The 22,717-nt window shown below is 44.0% G+C and overlaps 1 protein-coding gene across 4 annotated transcripts; it reads left to right on the top strand.

Annotated features, from left to right (window-relative positions):
- Positions 1-551: 551 nt before the first annotated feature.
- atpaf1 (ATP synthase mitochondrial F1 complex assembly factor 1) lies at positions 552-21,029 on the top strand. Of its 4 annotated transcripts, none has more exons than XM_061683492.1 (9): positions 552-766; positions 1,548-1,656; positions 2,271-2,333; positions 2,405-2,467; positions 12,522-12,572; positions 12,756-12,803; positions 14,929-15,024; positions 15,232-15,339; positions 20,134-21,024. In XM_061683492.1, the coding sequence occupies exons 1-9, from the start codon at positions 552-554 to the stop codon at positions 20,314-20,316; spliced, it is 936 nt and encodes a 311-aa protein (XP_061539476.1). In that variant the 3' UTR covers positions 20,317-21,024. The 4 variants fall into 4 exon arrangements, with proteins under 4 accessions (XP_061539476.1, XP_061539478.1, XP_061539480.1 ...); XM_061683494.1 differs by having other exon boundaries at positions 555-603; positions 20,134-21,027; XM_061683496.1 differs by having other exon boundaries at positions 563-626; positions 20,134-21,025.
- Positions 21,030-22,717: the final 1,688 nt, after the last annotated feature.

Here is a 22,717-nt window from a genome sequence, read left to right as displayed (position 1 = left end):
AAATGTGAGTATTTTAAAGTGGCAAAATGGGAAATGTGGGTGAAAAAGTGGAATTTGGGTAATGTGAGGAATATAAAAACAATATTTTGTCGTTGGAATGGTTTGAATGCGTCAAGAAATGGAATAATTTAGAATCTGCCTGAATGTGGGTAAAAGTCCGATGACACGACCACAAAGTCGATCATCGTCCGTTCGTTATGGCCAATCCGTGGTGAGCACAGAAGTCCAATAACAGAACACCACTCGGGTTCTGATCGGGGTGGGGGGCGTTCCTCCCATTTAAAATCCTTGTTTGCCTGTGTTTTGGAATTAAATATCATTTTTGAGACTCCTGGCTTGCCTTCCTGCTCCCCTGCACTTTGGTCCTCCACGTTTGGCCTTAAATCTTAAATCTTAAATCAGTTAATTAAATTGTATATTTAGTTTCGCATATTTGTATCAAATTCTATGATAGTTGATACAATAGTTTGGCAACTAGCCTGTGACCTGGTTTTCCAGTTCCATTTGGACGGAACCAATCCACAAGTCAGCTCCTGGCCGGACTGCAATTGATGTCGGACAGGAGCGGGGAAAAGATGGCGGCTTACCTGGTGCAGATGACTTGTATGTACAGGGGAATGTTAGCGGTAAGGGTGACGGGTATCAGGCCGCTGATACCTGGCGTGGTCCCGGCTCAGTTTCGGGCATTCTCGGTGCGAAAAGAGGCGGGGTTGGAGGATAATCCTTACTATAACAAATACGAGGAAAAGATCCAGAATATCCGGAGGTTAGCCGGCTAGTTCTTGTTACCATTAAAAAATATATATATTTATTTATTTTTGTATTTTAAAATGAGTTGTCGTCATTCTGTTGTCACTATAATTCCTGCTCCCAGCAGTTTTATAGTGGCGAGCAAGTCTGCGTCACAGTCAGGAGATTTCGGTTCGAATCTCCTTTGGCTGTGCTGAGTTTGAGGGTAGTCAAACACAATCCGCTCCGGTGATGCTGGATGAATTTCATGTTCCAGGCTGAAACAGTCATCTTCGTTCAACTTTTGTTGCGTGGACGGCAATTAAAGAAAGTAGAAATGGACCGTGAATAGAATTGTGTTTGCAAAGGGATATGAAGTTGTATGTCTGTCAAAAAAAAAAGCAGAACAGTTGTTGTTAAATCTTTTAAATGCACACTGGGCTAAAGGCTCATGAGATTTACAGACAAAAGTACATACAGTCATGCATCATGACTCTAACTTTGGATGCATATTTTTCCAGAAATCATTGTTTGAACTCCAAATGCTACAACTTTGGGGCTTTTGGTTTAAAAGGTTCCAATGCAGTGTATAATTAAATCCGCCGAGCACTGACGAGCAACACGTACCTACAGATGTGATGCTGGTGTCTTAATTGAAATGAGTATGAATTCAAACGGATGCACATCACTCACTTCCACATGGTTGAGCTCAAGCTCCATCAATTGAAATGTGAAAAATATGGGGCTTTGTCAACTATACTGTACATGTTAGCTGATGACTCAGTCTGATCACACAGTTCCTGTGTCTATATTTTCAGTTCCAAGCCTCAAGAGTTCAAGGCCCGAATGGAGAAACGCCACGAGTCCAAGAAAGAAGTGCTTGTCAACCCCGAGCAAGCAGAGTTTATGAGGGTCATGGAGCAGCAGGTTGAGTAAAATAAAATACCATCACCAAGTCTGGAAATAACCTTAACTACAGTACAGTACCCTACATAAAAAAGTGCACTCTTTGAAAAGGTTTTTAAAATTAATTACGCAGTAAACATGAGATGTAGTTTTTTTGTTTTAATCTAAAATGTATCTTTGCAAGACTTTCACAGGTGTGTATTCGTTTTTGTAACGTCGAAAGAACTTTTGGGGAAAATGACTTTTTGTGCCCATTGTTATCTCTATCCATTTTCTGTACCATGGATTGCCTCTAGAATCACGAGTGAGCTGGAGCCCATCCTAGCTGACCGGGTGAGAGGCAAGGTACATCCTGAAATGGTCGCCAGCCAATCGCAAGGCACATATAGACAACCAAGCAGTCATACTCACATTTACACCAAAGGATAATTTAGAGTCTTCGACTCATTTTACAATCAATATTTTGAAGGTTATTATCCCATATACTGTAAAAATGATCAATTGGAAAGGAAACCCGGGCTGTATACCTTTAGGCTGAGTACTGTGTATACTGTGTATCGTAGTTAGTAATAGTCGATGCAACTCCTTCAAATTCGGAGATGCGTAATGGGACATTTTTTGTATTGTCTTTGCAGTTAGAGAAGCAAGACGAGCTGTCGGCTGGCGATGGAAAAGCAGGAGGTTTCACGAAAAATAAGGTGTGGCCTCATGCTTTTCTTGGTGATGAGGGTGATGTTAATGGAGGCTGTTGTGGCATTCTGTTCTTCAGTCGCTGAGCTCCATCCTCAATCTTGAGCTGATCCAGGACAAGACAGGTGAAGAGATTGCCGAGGTGAGACAGAGGTGGAGCAGTGCATATCAGTTATTTTTAGTTGGTTGGGTTGCAAAAAAATCAACCCAAAAAATTCAATTTACAGACAAAAAAAACAACAAATGAATTCACAGATGGAAAATATGGTAAGATTGACATTAGATTTTGACTTAATCTCTTTGATCAACTAAGGTGGCTAAATTCACTCAATTTTTCTTCAATTGCTTCAAGAGACTATTTATCAACCTCATTCTTAATGTTAGTTAATTAATAGATTGTCATGCCCATCCCTTGTGAGCTAATGTTAAAGCAACAGTGCTGTGAAAAAGTATTTGCCCCATCTCAAATTCCTAGACTTGTGCCTATTTTCCCAACTTAAATGTTTAAGATCATGAAACAAATATAAATATCAGATAAATGTAACCCAGGTGACCTTAAAATGCTGTTTTAAATGGTGACTTCATTTATTAAGGAAAAAAAAACTATTCAAAGATACCTGGCCCTGTGTGAAAAAGTAATCTCCTCCTAAACCTGATAACTGTTTGGGCTATCCTCAGCAGCAACAACTGAAATCAAGCGTTTTCTATAACTGGTGTAGCACACATGCTACCACTCTGTGTGGAACTTACCCAAGAATGGCGGGTGCTTGGGTTCGTTTGATGTCAGGTGGATACCATGCTGGTGGACCTAATTTAAAGCATACTTCCAAATAACAATACCAAACTAAATAGCCTATTTAGTAATTGGTAATAATGAGACCCATTGATGATGTACCGTAATTTCTCGTGTATAATGCGCATTTTTTTTGTACCCCCAAAAATTGTCAAAGTCAATAGTGCGCATTATACATGGGTAAAGGAGAAAATGAAAAATACTTTAACATTTTATAAATGTATGCCGCCATCTAGAGGTTATGAAATGCTGTACACTTTCATTCCACTATGCCACCGCCCCCTAGGAGGTGATGAAAAAGTTGTATACTTTAATTCGAGTATGCCTCCGAGAGGTTATGAAAAAGATGTAGACTACACTTTCATTCCAATATGACAGGGGTACATATGACTGCATATATGTACAATTGTGCTCATAAGTTTACATACCCAGGCAGAATTTGTAAAATATTGTTGTTGTTTTTTTAAATACAACTGATGATTGAACAAGAACCATCATTTATTTCTTTATGGTTATGTTTTGTTTAATGATAATGCTTGACAGTTTAATTTGAATCCTATTAAAATAAAATTAAATGTGTATCGCCTGGTCCTTCATGTTTTCTTAAAAGAATTGTACACAGCTTACAAATTCTGCCTGGGTAATCAAACATATGAGCACAACTGTTTGTTTTCTCATGTACTAAATAAAAGTAGGGCTGTGAATTTCAAAGTAAGAGCAAGGAAATAAAAATAAAGTATTATGTGTTCAAATAAAGTGCTTAACTTCAGAATAATTATTTGGAAAAACTAACAAAATACAGATAATACTTCATGTTTTGATCAAATGGGTAGAAGCAAAATCATGGATTGTAAAAATGCATTATACATAGGTTGAAGGGTTTTCCAGAATTTTGAGGTCAATTTTGGGGAAATTTTGAGTTCTAGATGACAGAGGTTTACTTAAACTCAGAACACACAAAATACAACCAAGACTGGAATTTTACGGTATATTTAATGACATCTACAAGGAAACACAGCTACAACTACAAAAAGAAAATAACACGAATGGTAAAAGAAAAAAAAATGAGGCGTACGAAAATGGAAAAGAGGACATCATGTGTGTGGTCGCTGGGCTAAAATAAATGGGCGTCTGGGCGTTTAATGCGTTGAGTCAGAGCGAGAAAAAGCAAAGTTGGGATTTCGTGTGTCTTGGACACTCGGATGAAGAGAGAGGCGGAGCTGTCAACTGATCAACACCTGGTGGTGAGTTGGCTCCGATGGTGGGGGAAGATGCCGGTCCGACGTGGCAGGCCCAAACGTATTGTGAGGGTCTGATGGGAACGTCTGGCAGGATCCGCTGTCAGAAGGAGTTTCAACTCCCACCTCCGACAGAACTTTGCTCATGTTTCTCATGTTCCGGGGGAGGCGGGGGACATCGAGTCCGAGTGGACCATGTTCCGCGCCTCCATTGCTGAGGCAGCCGACCAGGAGCTGTGGCCTGTCGTGGCGGCAATCCCCGAACCCGTTGGTGGACACCAACGGTGAGGGATGCCGTCAAGCTGAAGAAGGAGTCCTATCAGGCTTTTTGGGCCGGTGGGACTCCTGAGGCAGCTGATGGGTACCGGCTGGCCAAGCGGAATGCAGCTTTGGTGGTCGCTGAAGCTAAAACTCTGGTATGGGAGGAGTTCGGTTAGACCATGGAGAAAGACTTATGCATGGCTCTGAGGAAATTCTGGTCCGTGATCTGGCGTTTCAGGAGAGGAAAGCAGTGCACCACCAACACTGTGTGTAGTGGGGATGGGGTGCTGCTGACCTCGACTCGGGACGTTGTGAGTCGGTGGGGAGAATACTTCGAAGACCTCCTCAATTCCACCGACACGCCTTCACATGAGGAAGTGTGGGTTCTCCGAGGCGGGCACTCCTATCTCTGGGTTTGAGGTCACCAAGGTAGTTAAAAAGCTCCTCGGTGGCAAGGCCCCGGGGGTGGATGAGATTCGCCTGGAGTTCCTAAAGGCTCTGGATGTTGTGGGGCTGTCCTGGTTGATACTCCTCCGCAACATCGCATGGACATCGGGGACAGTGCCTCAGGATTGGCCGATTGGGGTGGTGGTCCCCCTTTTTAAGAAGGGGGACCGGAGTGTGTGTTCCAACTACAGGGGGATCACACTCCTCAGCCTCTCTCGTAAGGTCTATTCAGGGGTGCTGGGGAGGAGGGTCCGTCGGGAAGTCGAATCTCAGATTCAGGAGGAGCAGTGTGCTTTTCGTCCTGGCCGTGGAACAGTGGACCAGCTCTACACCCTCGGCAGGGTCCTCATAACTTTTATGGACAGAATTTCAAGGTGCAGCCGAGGCGTAGAGGGGGTCCGATTTGGTGGCTTCAGTGTTGCATCTCTGTTTTTTGCAGATGATGTGGTTCTGTTGGCTTCATCAAGCCGTGACCTCCAACTCTCACTGAAGCAGTTCGCAGCTGAGTGTGAAGCGGCTGGGATGAGAATCAGCACCTCCAAATCTGAGACCGTGGTCCTCAGTCGGAAAAGGGTGGCGTGCCCTCTCTGGGTCGGGGATGAGATCCTGCCCCAAGTGGAGGAGTTCAAGTATCTTGGGGTCTTGTTTACGAGTGAGGGAAGAATGGAACGGGAGATCGACAGGCGGATCAGTGCGGCGTCTGCAGTGATGCGGACTTTGTATCGATCCGTTGTGGTAAAGAAGGAGCTAAGCCGGAAGGCGAAGCTCTCGATTTACCGGTCGATCTACGTTCCTAACCTCACCTATGGTCACGAGATGTGGGTCGTGACCGAAAGAACAAGATCCCGGATACAAGCGGCCGAAATGAGTTTCCTCCGCAGGGCTCTCCCTGAGAGATAGGGTGAGAAGCTCGGTCATCTGGGAGGATCTCAGAGTAGAGCCGCTGCTCCTCTACATCGAGGAGCCAGATGAGGTGGCTGAGGCATCTGATTCGGATGCCTCCCGGACTCCTCCCCGGTGAGGTGTTCCGGGCACGTCCCACCGGGAGGAGACCCGGGGGACGACCCAGGACATGCTAGAAAGACTACGTCCTTCGGCTGCCCTGGGAACGCCTCGGGATCCCCCCGGAAGAGATGGATGAAGAGGCTGAGGAGAGGGAAGTCTGGGCGTCCCTGCTAAAGCTACTGCCCCCGCGACCTAACCTCGGATAAGCGGTAGAAAATGGATGGATGGTATTGGTATATATTTTTAAGTCATTATTTCAGTGGAAATCAATTATACTGGGTGATTTTAGCTCTTTTACATATCTCTGTTTTTTAGTTAAAGGTGACCCATAGGGTGTCCATCCATCCATTTTCTGAGCCGCTTCTCCTCACTAGGGTCGCGGGCGTGCTGGAGCCTATCCCAGCTGTCATCGGGCAGGAGGCGGGGTACACCCTGAACTGGTTGCCAGCCAATCGCAGGGCACATACAAACAAACAACCATCCATTCGCACTCACATTCACACCAACAGGCAATTTAGAGTCTCCAATTCATGCATGTTTTTGGCCGGGGATTGAACCCGGGTCCTCAGAACTGTGAGGCTGACGCTCTAACCAGTCGGCCACCGTGCCGCCCCATTGGGTATTATATTCATAATTTTATAGACCCCCCACGCCCCCAAGATACAATAGAAAATGTATGGAGGATTTTTCAGAACTGCTGTCAGTTATTTGTACTGACTACAACTATTCTAACAGATTCTTCCAAAAGTTCAGACAACCTCTATCTCTATTAGGAAAAGGTACATAAATGAGAGCGCCGCCACTGTTTATGGAGACCATAGCTGTGCCACAAACTGTGAAGGCTGCGACAGTTGATGAACTTTTGGATAATTTCACCTGTAAAATCTCAAATGCTGTCGCTCCTATTAAAACTACGACAATCTTGAGGTGACCAAGACCACCATGGAGGAGCACAATGATGGTAAAGACATAAATCAAAGTGCAGGAAAGCAGAATGTAAGTGGAGAAAAACTAAACTCAAAATTGACTATGACCTCAACAAAGTCTTTGTAATTTTAAGTTAGTCAGGACTAGACAGCAACACTTTTCTGTAATAATCAGTAAGAACTTAAACCATACTCGCACTCTGTTTGCTGTGGTTGACAAGCTCACAACCCCAGAACTCCTAACAGCTGATAAATGCAATGAATTTGCTTGTTATTTTTTAGTGAAAAAATAGGATCTCAGAGTAGAGCTTCTGCTCCGCCACATCGAGAGGAGCCAGATGAGGTGGCTGGGGCATTTGATTTGGATGCCTCCCGGACCCCTCCCCGGTGAGGTGTTCCGGGCACGTCCAACCGGGAGGAGACCCCGGGGACGACCCAGGACACGCTGGAGAGACTACCTCCATCGGCTGGCCTGGGAACGCCTCGGGATCCCCCCGGAAGAGCTGGATGAAGTGGCCGGGGAGAGGGAAGTCTGGGCGTCCCTGCTAAAGCTCCTGCCACCGCGACCCGGTAGAAAATGGATGCATGGATAGAAGGGAGATAAAGGAGTTTATATTAACCCTTTAAGGTCTGCGAGATTTTCGTACCCCGAATTACCACCGGGCTACACTGGCAATGAGTCTTTGACATCTCTGTGGAGATAATTTGCCCCACTCTTCCTTGCAGAATTGTTTGAATTCAGCACAAATGGAGGGTTTTCGAGCATGAACGGCCTTTTTAAGGTCACGCCACTGCATTTCAATCAGATTCAAGTCTGGACTTTGACTAGGCCACTCTAAAACCTTCGTTTTTTTTTTTAAGCCATTCAGAAGTTGACTTGCTTTGTTTTGGATCATTCATCCTGCTGCAGAACCAAAGTGTACTTCAGCTTGAGGTCACAAACTGATGGCTGAACATTCTCCTTTACACTTTTTTGTTAAAGAGCAGAATTCACGGTTTCATCAATCACAGCAAGTTGTCCAGGTCCGAAAGAAGAAAATCAGCCCACACTACCACCACCAAATTTGACTATTGCTATGATGTTCTTTTTCAGAAACGCTGTGCTCCATTTACGCCACATGTAACGATACACACCTTCCAAAAAGCTGAACTTTCAATCTGTTCAGTCCATATAATATTCTCTCTCTCGGAATCATTCAGATGTTTTTTTTTTTTTTTTTTTTTGCAAGTCAGATGAGCCTTTGTTCTTTTTGGTTTTCGCCTTGGAACTCTGCCTTAGATGGCATTTTTGCCCTGTCACTCCCTTATTGTTGTGTCCCTATGGTTCGCTGGAGTCCTAAAGCTTTAGAAATTGCTTTTGTAACCCTTTCCAGACTGATAGATGTCAATTACTTTTAGGCCTGGGCGATATATCTATTATTATTATTTTTTTAATTAAGTTGAGTTTTTATTGCGGAAAATTTAGAAAATAATAAACCTTTGTTTTCCCGCTTTTGATGCGGCACACGTTTTGCCCCTATGGGCTTCCATAGCTTCTGCCCTCCCCGTTGTTTAAGTTACAGACTAGCGTAACAACATTGCTATCACTAATGAGAGCGCAAAGTTTGTTCAAAAGAGAGGAATTGCGGCGACAGACATGGAATAAGTACCGTAATTTCTTGTGTATAATGCACATTCCCGCCCCTCCCCCAAATAAAGTGTCAAAAATCAATGGTCCGCATGACACAAAAAGAAAATGAAAAAGACTTTCCAATTTTATTAACGTATGCCGCCATCTAGAGGTTATGAAAAAGCGGTACACGTTCATTTCAATATGCCACCGTCACGTAGAAGTTATGAGAAAGGTGTACACTTTCATTCTAATATGCCAACGCCACCTAGATGCTATGAAAAAGGTGTAGGCTCCACTTTCATTCCAATATGACTTCATAATATGTACAGTTGTTCTCATAAGTTTCCATACCCTGGCAGAATTTGTGAAATATTGTTTTATTTTATTATTTTTTTTTTATATAAATACGACTGATGACTGAACAACAACCATTATTCATTTCTTCGTTTTGTTTGATGAAAATGCTTTTCTGAAATGTTTGAGAGTTGAATTTGAATCCCAATCAAATAAAACTAAATGTTTCGCCTGGCCCTTCATGTTTTCTTGAAAGAATTGTACCCATCTTACAAATTCTGCCTGGGTAATCAAACATATGAGTGCAACTGTGTGTTTTCTTATTCACTAAATAAAAGTAGGCCTGTGGATTTAAAAATATCCATCCATCCATGTTCTGAGTCACTTATCCTCACTAGGGTCGCGGGAGTGCAGGAGCCTATCCCAGCTATCATCGGGCAGGAGGCGGGGTACACCCTGAACCGGTTGCCAGCCAGTCGCATAATTTCAAAATAAAAGCAAGTATGACGTGTTCAAATAAAGCGCTTAACGTCAGAATAATTATTTGAAAAAATGAACAAAACACAGATAATACTTTGTTTTAATCATGTGTCAAAGCAAAATCATGCATTGTAAAAATGCATTATACATGGGTAGAAGGGTTTTCCAGAATTTTGAAGGTAAACTTTGGGGGTGCGTATTCTACATGGGTACGCATAATACACGAGAAATTACGGCAGTTACTTACTAACCACGCTGTTAAACCTGTTCCAAGCCCATTGCAACAAAAGGCAGCAGCACAGCAAACTTATTCCAGCATCGAAAACGTGAGCACACAGCCAAACGGGAGGAATGTCAATCTTTACAAGGGAAACAGGACCGCTACAAACAACAAACTCCCACTAAAAAGCAGCGTACTGTAGTGGAATCATTTATCGAAGGCATCACGTATGATAAGAAAATGGTCACGATGAAGAGCAGTCACTGAAGCGGCCATTTTGCACAATGCTAAAGTTATGGCCCACATCTACAATGGAAAGACTGCGTTTATCCTCTTGCTGAAAACTGTAGACCCCTAGTATGTCCAAAAAAAAAATGATTCACACCCAACTGCTTATTTTTCTGCTTTTTAGTTTAATGTCCCAAGATGCCACCCAAATACTGTGCTCCTTCTCAGTGGAGGAGTCGCTAGAGTTTGTCTCCAGCTACAGTATGTGCAACCTAGCCACAAGGATTTTGCTGAAGTTGCCTTACCCTGTTTGTACAACAGTACTCGTGAGAAAATCAGATGAGGGGATGTCGTTTTATTCTGCTACGACACAGGTGGTCCAGTAGAAGCATGCAGTCATACACAAGTTTCAATGTATAAAAGCTATCGACAACAAGCACACATCTAATCTCTGTCGCGAATATGCCTTTGAAGCACGGTTGTCAACGGCAACCCCCAAGAGCCATTAACCTTTGCATGCTTGCCTCATGACTCCCACAACATGATTGGGGGAAGTAAGTGATTGATGACTGTTGAACAATGAAACACAAGTGGTGAGTTGAGACACTGCCTGTGGACAATAAAATAACATTGAAGAAATCCCACGTCTGTAACAAACAAACAAAAAACCTTCATGAATCATCTAAATGCATACCTTGATGTCTGTGTCATTAATTTAGTTTTAGTCAGATTTACGGGTCTGAGTATGAGACTTTGAGAACTGTTCCTCTTGATTTGAAGCCAAACAGTACAAAATGATATTATATTGAACAATAAGTAGTTGATGTTCCAAGACTAAAGTTTAAACAATAATTCTATATTCTTGATCTATGTGTGAGACAGTTTCAAAGTTGGAAATCGTTTATTTGAAAATATGAGTCTCAACCCGTACTTAGGGCGTGGCTCACCCAGATAGAACGAAATTTAACATGGAGTTGATGGATGGATAAAATAAAAGCAAAACTTTTGAGTTTTCGCTGTCATTTGCACTTCCTATTTCCTTAGGAAAAAGTAACATCGGTAGGAAAAAATCTGAGATTTGATTTTTAGTCCGTATCGCTCAGCCCTCATTACTTTATTTCTCAACTGTTGTGGAATTTCTTTGGATTATGTCATTTTGTTGCAGCTATTTTAGAACTTTTGTTCGACTTAATTTTGTGGTGCCAGATTCCGTTTAAGTGATTTCTTGATTGAAAAAAATTGTGAGGAGCCACAATTAAGTCATGATTTAACAAGGGGGGTCGTTTTTCACACAGGGCCAGGTGACTGAATAGTTTTTATTCCTTAATAAATGAAATCACATTTAAAAACAAAATTTTAAGTTCACTTGGGTTCTTTTTGTCTATTATTAGCATTTGTTTGATGAGCTTAAATATTAAAGTGGGGGAACGATGCAAAAATGTAATAATTTGAGAAGGGGGGGGGCAATCCTTTTTCACGGCACTGTATATGGACACACACTATATATAGTGACCAGGTCCAACATTATGCCCGCTTGGTCAATATAATGATATCTGTATTAAATGTTCTACCTTTACAAGATAATCATTAGGGCCCCACCGATATGGATTTTTTTAGGCTGATTCCGATATTTGGCAGAATAGAATTTTCACAAACTATTAATTGGCCGATCTGAAAAATAAATGATGAGTATAATACCTTCTTGGTCCCTTTCTTACTTAAAACAATAACTATGAATGACAGGTAGAACATTTTACTCTTTAAAAATATTTTGTCCTTTAGTATTTGTTTAATTTTACAACAGAGACAAAAATCGGCCGATCTTTTGACAATTTTGTTTGAATGTCATTATCTTTGTATAATGTTGAAAAAAAAAATCTGCAATGATCTGAGCTGATTTCTGCCGATTTTAAAAGGGCTAACTAATATCAGCCAATTAAATCTGTTGGCCGTTTATTCGATTGGGCCTTAATAATAATGTTCACTTTTGATTGACAACGACAGAGAGCTATTACTTGACAAATTGTTTATTGTTGTTGTAGTTTGCAGCGGCAACAGCATTGCATCATACTGAGCTGTTGTTTATAGTTTTGACTCGTGTAACTAACTGAGATGGATAAAATATCGTTATGATGCAGTACATTTCTCCACTACAGCAAACTCCAAACCATTCATCAATCTTCCGTACCGCTTATTCTCAGTAGGATTGCAGGTGTGCTGGAGCCTAGTCCAGCTGACTCTGGGCGAGAAGCAGGGTACACCCTGAACTGGTCATCAGCCTATGGCAGGGCACATAAACAAACAACCATTTGCACTCACATTCACGCCTGTGGGCAATTTAGAGTCCTCAACCTACCCTGCATGTTTTGGGGATGTGGGAGGAAACCGGAGTACCCGGAGAAAACCCACACAGGCACGGGGAGAACACGCAAACTCCACACAGGCGAGGCCGATTTGAATCCGGCCGGGTCCACAGAACTGTGAGGTTGACGTGCTAACCAGTCGGCCACCGTGCTGCCAACGCCAAACATAAAAGTTATTTATGATTCAGGTAGGTACCATAACCTCGAGGTTATAAGACACTATAGTTAATGATAGTTTTTTTTTTTTCCTTTTCTTTTTTTTTTTTTGATCGATAAACTATTCATTGTGGTAATTCTGTTCTTTTTACTCTGCTGTTTATGTCGCTTAGCTCTGGATGAAATATTATGCCACCAAGGATACAATCAGCGCTGTCATCCCAGTGAGTGCAAGACTTGAGAACATCGATCTCAATTTTTTGTTTTGTTTTTATTTGGTTGATACAGTAATTAATCCAGTTAATTTATGTGCTTTCAAAGTATGTCCTTTTCCTGCATGGAACACTTGAATGTTCACATGAATATCTTGAAACAGTTTATCAGATGGGTTTTTCTTCGTTTTGCAGAGTCACACGTATGAGGTTATTGTCGCCCGAGCACAGTCGTGTTCCATGGTAAGATCCCTTTTGTTATTCCAGCATGTTAATGATACCGTAAGTCACTGCAGTATACATTACATTTTCGGTTTATTTAGCGCTCTTAATCAAGCTGCACAGCTCAGTTGAGTTTGGTTCAGGTTCCACTGAGTTCTGCAATTCCATTGCCTTTTTCTTCACTATACCACTTTTAGGCACCTTACCATATATTTGATTCCAACTGAAGTTGAGCAGTACATGGGGTGGCGCTACAGTGGGAGGAAAAATGTATGTGAACCCTTTGAAATTCCAGTGGAACCTCTCTAGAACAGACTAAAGGCTTCTTTACACTCGTGCGGGCGGTGACCGCACAGTTTTGAAACTGTACTGCAGTTCACCTCCAAGTCGGGGATGTTGCTACAGCTGGTATGGGCTTGGACACCACAGGGTGGAGTTTCCTCTGCATTTTTTGGGCCATTTCCGGTAGCCGTTATTACTTTCCTTTCAGGAACAAGGAACAAAGCAACAACAGGCGTTAATAGGGGTGGGGTGTTGTCCGATACAGCCGATTGTCTGTTACATTGAGGCACTTTTTTTTAGGCCATATGCGCCCATATTACTGTACAGTACCATTTTTTTTGTAGTTTCTTTGTGGCCTAAAACGGTCAGTACAGTACAAAGTCAATGAAAATAAATAGAAAAGAGCTTAAATCTTAGAAACTTTCACATTTTATATCCAAACTTAACACGCCGGTGTGCTCGGTCATGCTGGCATTGGTGACGTACAGTATTCATCCTAGGTGAGTCGCTTTCATGAGCCGCGAGGAATTTGTGTTCTTTCGAGTTCCAAATTCATGGCCAAAGGCGAACGGCTTGACAAACAAATGTTACTCGACCAAAAATAGCATGTTCCAGACTCCAAAGACTTGTTTTGCGTTCCTCAGTCGCCATCTCTCGCTCCCCCCACCCCCCCTTCCCTCCCTCCGTGCGCTCTGCGGCACAATAGATATAATCATCATGACATGGTCGCCACGGCCAACATTCTAAATCACAAGAGTAAACACGCTCTGCTTGAAATATGACACAAACAATTACGTCTTTGTATTTTTATCGAGCATAACGTAAACATTCACAGAACAGCGAGGAAAAAGTATCTTTATAAACTTGTGAATTCATTTTCCATTGATGATCGCAAGCTGTCCAGGCCCTGAGGCAGTAGAACGTGCCCATATCATGATGCTTCCTCAACCATGCTTCACAGTTGGTGTACTGTTTTGATATTGGTGTGCTGTGCCATTTTTCCTCCACACGTGGCGTTGTGTGTTCCACACAAAAATGTTTACTTCGTTTTCATCTGTCAACAAAATATTTTACCTCCAAGTGCTGTGATTTCACATCAAAGTACTCTTTAGAAAACGTCAACCATGCAGTAAAGTTTTTTTTTAATTTTTGTAAATTATTTTTTTTGGGGACAGAAATGGCTTCCTTTTTGGTTCTCCCATGACGCCCTTTCTTTTTTAATGTTTTAGGTATGGTCAATTTGTTAAAAAAGATTCTTAATCGCAGGTCTTCTGAGAGCTCTTTTGAGCGAGGCGGGTACACATCCGGCAATGCTTCTTGACTCGAGACAATTCAGACCTGTTTTTTTTTTTTTTTTTTTTTTAGTGGCCAGAGCACTTTTAAGCCACACCTCCAATCTGGTCTCATTGATTGGACTCCAGGTTGGCTTACACTCAACTCTTTATTAGCTCTTTGAGAATCCGTAGCCTAGAGGTTCATTTACTTTTTCCACCCTGCCCTGTGAATGTTTACATTATTTGCAATAAAAATATGAAAAGATGGCATTAGTTTAATCAGACTCTGTTTATTCTTGTGATTTAGAAATCAGACCACATTTCCAGAAATTCCGAAGGGGTCACATACTTTTTCCTCTCACTGCATACACTATCTGTGGGTCAACAGAAAATGGTCTCTTTCATACAACCAGAGGTTTAGAAAGAATAAAAAACAGCAATATCCAACTTTACTGTTATAATAATACTGTAGTGACCATACTGAACGGTACCGTGTGATGTAATAAAGATGACTTTTGCAAGGTGGAGCAAGCTATTATTTTCTGTCCTGTCACCATAATAATTGTTTGCTTGCTTATTTTGTCCACCAGTTCTTATTTGCATTGCCACAGAACGAGGGTTATGAGTTCTTTGTTGGGCAATGGTCCGGCCACGAGATCCATTTCACCTCCCTCATCAACATCCAGGTGAATAAAACAACACTATCAATGAGATAGATGCTTGCTTGTCAAGGACATCTTTAAAGGAGAAAAGGGAAGTTGCTGTATTGCTTCATTTAAATCACGCAATGGCTGCTTTTTGAGGTAAAATACTGAAAAAGGAAGATTAAAGGGGGAAAAAAAAGATGACAGGGGTCAAAAACAGTTGTTCATTGTTTGTCTTCTGTAACACAGACTCATGGAAAGAACGCTCCCAGTCAGATGATCCTCTACCACCACCCAGACTTGAAGGAGAACAAGGGCATCGTGCTCATGACAGCAGAGTTGGACCCCAAGTTCATAGTAAGTTATGTTTACGGCCAGAATCAACGATTGTGAGGAATTCCCTGCCGGTACATCAAGGGTAGGAATGTGTTGACCATAGGACAGCTAAATGGAAGTTATTGCAAGAAAGGCGGTCTACTCAACTTTGTCCTGGTTGCTCAGTACAATATAGACAAGAACATAATGTACTTTACAAGCTTTATGAGATATGCCTCCAAGCACAAGCAAGAATCCTTTCTTTGCATATTCATTATGGATATTTTTTTTAATACTTCATCAATATGAACTTATTTTTTCCAGTTTAACAGTTACTTTAAATTGCCTGTCCAGTGGTACCTTGAGATTAGGGCTGGACGATTATATGATCAAGATCGAAGTGGCCACTATTCACCCATGCTCTGCAATGGCGATGGAAACTCGCGGCTGCCTCCAATCGCTGGTTGTGTGGCGGCGTCATGGAGCAATGCTATTAACTAGCTAATATGCAAGGTATGATGTCGGCCCCATCAAAAACGGGCAACACCGTGTTTATTCTTTTGAAGGACCACCACCACCACCCAAGTGATTATGTGGAAAGCATAAAAATGCGAGCGCAGTCAGTACAGCCTGTCACTCACTGCACAGCACACGTAGATTTAGCAGTTAGCCACTGCTAGTGGTGAGGCAACCAGACCAAAGCAACAGTCAATCGTGCCATCAAATGGTAAAGCTAGTTAATCTGTATTATTATTAAAGATGATGCACATTTGAGAGTAGCAATAATACAATCAACAATAAAAAAAAAAATATTTTTTTTATTTTTTTTACAAAATCGTGATAATCGAGATCGGACAATATGAAAAATTATCCATCCATTTTCTACCGCTTATCCGAGGTCAGGTTGCGGGGGCAGTAGCTTTAGCAGGGACGCCCAGACTTTCCTCTCCCCAGCCACTTTCTCCAGCTCTTCCGGGGGATCCCGAGGAGTTCCCGGGCCAGCCGAAAGACGTAGTCTCTCCAGCGTGTCCTGGGTCATCCCCTGGGTCTCCTCCCGGTTGGACGTGCCCGGAACACCTCACCGGGGAGGGGTCCGGGAGGCATCTGAATCAAATGCCCCAGCCACCTCATCTGGCTCCTCTCGATGTGGCGGAGCAGAAGCTCTACTCTGAGATCCTCCCAGATGACCGAGCTTCTCACCCTATCTCTAAGGGAGAGCCCGGACACCCTGTGGAGGAAACTCATTTCGGCTGCTTGTATCCGGGATCTTGTTCTTTGGGTCACGACCCACATCTCGTGACCATAGGTGAGGGTAGGAACGTAGATCGACCGGTAAATTGAGAGCTTTGGCTTAGCTCCTTCTTTACCACAACGGACCGAGCCAAAGTCCGCATCACTGCAGACGCTGCACCGATCCGCCTGTCGATCTCCCGTTCCATTCTTCCCTCACCCGTGAACAAGACCGCAAGATACTTGAACTCCTCCACTTGGGGCAGGATCTCATCCCTGACCTGGAGAGGGCATGCCATCCTTTTCTGACTGAGGACTGTGGTCTCAGATTTGGAGGTGCTGATTCTCATCCCAGCCGCTTCACACTCAGCTGCGAACTGTGAGAGTCGGAGATCACGGCCTGATAAAGCCATGAGAACCACATCATCAGCAAAAAGCAGAGATGCAATACTGAGGCCACCAAACCGGGCCCCCTCTACGCTTTGAAATTCTGTCCATAAAAGTTATGAACAGAATTGGTGACAAAGGGCAGCCTTGGCGGAGTCCAACCCTCACCGGGAACGAGTCCGACTTACTGCCAGATATGCAGACCAAACTCTGACTCGGGTCGTACAGGGACCGAACAGCCCGTATAAGGGGGTTCGGTACCCCATACTCCCGAAGCAACCCCCACATGACTCCCCAAGGGACACGGTCGAACGCCTTCTCCAAGTCTACAAAACACATGTAGACTGGTTGGACGAACTCCCAGCAACCCTCGAGGACCCTGCTAAGAGTGTAGAGCTGGTCCACTGTTCCACGGTCAGGACGAAAACCACACTGCTCCTGCTGGATCTGAGATTCGACTTCCCGATGGACCCTCCTCTGTAGCACCCCTGAATAGACCTTACCAAGGAGGGTGAGGACTGTGATCCCTCTGTAGTTGGAACACACCCTCCGGTCCCCCTTCTTAAAAAGGGGGACCACCACCCCAGTCTGCCAATCCAGAGGCACTGTCCCCGATGTCCACGGGATGTTGCAGAGGCGTGTCAACCAGGACAGCCCCACAACATCCAGAGCCTTTAGGAACTCCAAGTGAATCTCATCCACCCCCGGGGGCCTTGCAACCGAGGAGCTTTTTAACCACCTCGGTGACCTCAACCCAAGAATAGGAGAGCCCGCCTCAGAGACCCCAGACTCTGTTTCCTCATGGGAAGGCGTGTCGCTGGAATTGAGGAGGTCTTCGAAGTATTCTCCCCACCGACTCACAACGTCCCGAGTTGAGGTCAGCAGCGCCCCATCCCCACTATACACAGTGTTGATGGTGCACTGCTTCCCCCTCCTGAGATGCCGAATGGTGGACAAGAATTTCCTCGAAGCCGTCCGGAAGCCTTTCTCCATGGCCTCACCGAACTCCTCCCATGCCAGAGTTTTTGCTTCAGCGACCACCAAAGCTGCATTCTGCTTGGCCAGCCGGTACACATCAGCTGTCTCAGGAGTCCCACAGGCCAAAAAGGCCCAATAGGACTCCTTCTTCAGCTTGACGGCATCCCGACGGGTTTGGGGATTGCCGCCACGACAGGCACCGACCACCTTATGGCCACAGCTCCGGTCGGCCGCCTCAAAAATGGAAGTGTGGAACATGGTCCACTCGGACTCGATGTCCCCCGCCTCCCCCGGAACGTGAGCAAAGTTCTGTCGGAGGTGGGAGTTGAAACTCCTTCTGAGAGGGGATTCTCTGCAAGACGTTCCCAGCAAAACCTCACAATACGTTTGGGCCTGCCACGTCGGAATCTTCCCCCACCATCGGAGCCAACTCACCACCAGGTGGTGATCAGTTGACCGCTCTGCCCCTCTCTTCACCCGAGTGTCCAAGACATGCGTCCGCAAGTCTGATGACACGACCACAAAGTTTATCATCGAACTGCGACCTAGGGTGTCCTGGTGCCAAGTGCACGTGTGGACACCATAATGTTCGTTATGGACAATCCGTGATGAGCACAGAAGTCCAATAACAGAACACTGCTCGGGTTCTGATCGGGGAGGCCGTTACTCCCAATCACGCCCATCCAGGTCTCACTGTCATTGCCCACGTGAGGATTGAAGTCCTCCAGCAGAATGATGGAATCCCCAGGACCCCCTCCAAGTACTCCAAAAAGAGTGGGTTCTCTGAACTGCTGTTTGGTGCATAGGCACAAACAACAGTCAAGACCCGTCACCCCACCCGAAGGCGGAGGGAGGCTACCCTCTTGTCCACCGGGGTGAACACCAACGTACAGGCGCCGAGCAGGTGTGGGAATACTTATTGCCCCCCGGCTCGGCGCCTCTCACCGTGGGCAACCCCTCTCGAGAGCACTGATACAAGAGCCCAGCTGTGTGTGGAGACGAGTCCGACTATATCTAGTCGGAACTTCTCGACCTCACACACCAAGGTTGGGTTCCTTCCCTGCCAGAGATGTGACATTCCACGTCCCTAGAGCCAGCTTCTGTAGCCGGGGATCGGATCGCCACGGTCCCCACCTTCGCCCACTGCCCAGCTCGCACTGCACCCGACCCCTGTGGCCCCTCCCACAGGTGGTGAGCCTATGGGAAGGGGGACCCACGTTACCCTTTCGGGCTGTTCCCGCTGTTCGCCTTCGAGCCCCACCTCCAGACCTGGCTCCAGAGGGCGGCCCCGGTGACCCGCATCCGGGCAAGGTGAACCTGAGTCCATTTTTTTGTCGTCATCATAAGGGCTCTTTGAGCCGTGCTTTGACTGGTCCCTCACCTGTTTGCCATGGGTGACCCTGCCAGCGGCATAAAGCCCCAGACAACTTAGCTCCTAGGATCATTGGAACACACAAACCCCTCCACCACGATAAGGTGACGGCTCAAGGCGGGGATGAAAACATTTTTTTGATTTTATTTGTTTATGTTTTGTTTTGTGCCAGGTCACCCACCCAGACTTCAGTTTAATTTGTTCCTTGACCATGCTTGTAGCTCACATCGGGTGTACCTCATATAATCTTTTCCAAGTAAAATAAATGGAAATGCTATTTATTAATTCCAGCCTCCACCCCAAAAATGTTGTAATGTATTATTTCATAAGCATAGTACAGTATAATATTGTACTTTTAAAAACAAAAAAAAAACCATACAGTAATTTTAAATACAATTTAAAAACAAACAAAAAACGTTTTTGCCGCATTTGTGCTTCAATTCAATGGACATTGTGCTGTTCCCTCTGGTGTGTGTGCTTTGGCCACCAGGGGGGAGACATAGACACCGTTTTTCAACTGACTCGGTAAGCTGCAGTAATTTTTTTCCAAAGGATCATGAGCATATGCCGTAGTATTTGTATATTGTCTGTCTACATGTGTTGCTCCGCCATTGATGACTAGATCCGATGTCTTGTATCTCGAAAAAAATCATAAATCGGATGACTCATATCTCAAGGCACCACTGTCCAGGTTTTTGGTTGTTTTTTTTATTGCCAAAGGTCATCTTTTGGAAGATCTTTTTATTTAAATTTGTAGCGGGGAAATAATTTGTAATCTGAACAAATCAGGTTAACCATTTTACTGTATTAACTGTATTGGTATTTTGCATTTTTTTTTTTAACATTAAAATGAATCTCCCTTCTATCAGACTGTCCCCCAGGCTCAGTGTTTGGCCAATCAGGTGCAGCTCTTCTATGGTACGAAGAGGCAAGAGACGTTCCGGTTGGTAGAGACATTTAACCACCACCCAGCAGAGTTTAAACACATGTCAGTGATTGCAGAGCTGGAGCAGAGTGGCATAGGGACTGCTCTCACGCCAACATCCTCATAGAGAAAGAGAAGCACTAAGCTGAGCAGCAGCCTGATGACAGGGACTCCGCATGGAATCCCATTTCAGGTCAGAAGGAATCTTATCCAGTGATTAGGTTGGAGCATCTTTCTTCACACGCTAAAGAGGTCAATTGTCTGTCCTGTCAGTGTGCTATCAAAACAACTTTTTTAATTGTACATATGAATAATTTCAATATTTGTTCAATAAGGTTAAAGCTGTCTTTAACGGTAAAGACAGCTTGTTTGAAAAAGAACCACTGGAGAGAGCCTCATTAACTTGTTGTAATACACCAGCTAAAGTTCCACATTGAGGCAGCCATTTTGCTTTCACAGAAATAAATGGTTATTTCTGCGATATTTATATATTGTGAAAGTGTTGTGACGATTGCATTTCTTTACCGTTATTACGATAGCATAAAGACGAGTATAGTGGATGATCAGGATCATTTATACACTTATATCCACAGAGTTTGAAGGGCTACACAACTGTTGTGCATCTCACAATTTTCATGAAGCTGTTCGTCTTTACCGTTAAAAAAATGTGCTGTCATTTGCTCTGTGAACAAGGATTGCCTCAATTGCCTACAAATGAATAACATTTTGAAAATAGGACTTTAAGTGTGGCTGTTCAGCATGGGAGACATTAACCCGCATTAAATGAAAGCTGCATCAAAAGTAACTTGCTAAATTTGCATTTTTATTTTTTTTGCAGGTGTCTACTGTTATTGATCAAATTATATCAAAATGACCCATAAACAGTGTTGACACACCTTTGGTTGTTATGCACTCACAGCTTTGTGTGACGGTTCATTTTGGCGTTGGTAACCTGTAATAAATAATGTGCAATGATAAAACTCATGATGCTAAATTAGGTTTGGATATGCCAAACAAAAACGTGAAGGGAAAGTACATCACGCATAGCCTATTTTGTGTTTCACATTCACAACATTCGCTTACATTCCTGACCAGCGATCCGAAAATAAGTTATACCATAAGAAATCCCCATAAGGGTCTGTTTCAAAAATGTTTTTTAATAACTTAAGTGATACTAAAAATTCTATAAGCAATTTGTAATGCCCGTTTTACTTTTCACCCACCCTGTAAATAGAATTTGAAAAATACTCCCCCATCCTCTTCCCCTCTCTGCCCTCCAACCATAAAAATATAAATATATCCCCTCATCCCCGACCTGGAGAGGGCACGGCACCCTTTTCCGACTAAGGACCACTGTCTCAGATTTGGAGGTGCTGATTCTCATCCCAGCCGCTTCACACACAGCTGCGAACTGCTCCAGTGAGAGTTGGAGCTCACGGCTTGATGAAGCCAACAGAACCACATCATCTGCAAAAAGCAGAGTTGCAATACTGAGGCCACCAAACCGGACCCCCTCTACCCCTCGGCTGCTTCTAGAAATTCTGTCCATAAAAGTTATGAACAGAATCGGTGACAAAGGGCAGCCTTGGCGGAGTCCAAGCCTCACCGGAAACGAGTCCGACTTACTGCCGGATATGCGGACCAAACTCTTGACTCCCGTATCAGAGGGTTCGGTACTATTTAGAGTCTTCAATCAACCTAGCATGCATGTTTTTGGGATCTGGGAGGGAACCGGAGTACCCGGAGAAAACTCACACAGGCACAGGAAGAACATGCAAACTCCACACAGGCGGGGCCGGGACTTGAACCCCAGTCCTCAGAACTGTGAGGCAGATGTGGTAACCAGTCGTCCACCGTGCCGCCTTTATTAGCAAATTATGGTGGAAAATAAGTATTTGGTCAATAACAAAAGTTCATCTCAATACTTGGTTATTATATACCCTTTGTTGGCAATGACAGAGGTCAAACGTTTTCTGTAAGTCTTCACAAGGTTTCCGCACACTGCTGCTGGTATTTTGGCCCATTCCTCCATGCAGATCTTCTCGAGAGCAGTGATGTTTTGGGGCTGTTGCTGGGCAACACAGACTTTCAACTCCCTCCAAAGATTTTCTATGGGGTTGAGCTCTGGAGACTGCCTCGGCCACTCCAGGACCTTGAAATGCTTCTTACGAATCCACTGCTTCGTTGCCCGGTCGGTGTGTTTGGGATCATTGTCATGCTGAAAGACCCAGCCACGTTTCTTCTTCAATGCCCTTGCTGATGGAAGGACGTTTTCACTCAAAACCTCACGATACATGGCTCCATTCGTTCTTTCCTTGACACGGATCAGTCGTCCTGGTCCCTTTGCAGAAAAACAGCCCCAAAGCATAATGTTTCCACCCCCATGCTTCACAGTAGGTATGGTGTTCTTTGGATGCAACTCAGCTTTTTTTCTCCTCCAAACACGACAAGTTCAGTTTTTACCATAAAGTTCTATTTTGGTTTCATCTGGCCATATGACATTCTCTCAGTCCTCTTCTGGATCATCC

Source organism: Phycodurus eques, chromosome 8, assembly GCF_024500275.1.
Source record: "Phycodurus eques isolate BA_2022a chromosome 8, UOR_Pequ_1.1, whole genome shotgun sequence".
In the NCBI taxonomy this organism is placed as follows: domain Eukaryota; kingdom Metazoa; phylum Chordata; class Actinopteri; order Syngnathiformes; family Syngnathidae; genus Phycodurus; species Phycodurus eques.
The sequence above is the reverse complement of the archived record's forward strand: the minus strand, read 5'-3'. Positions and strand labels throughout refer to the sequence as shown.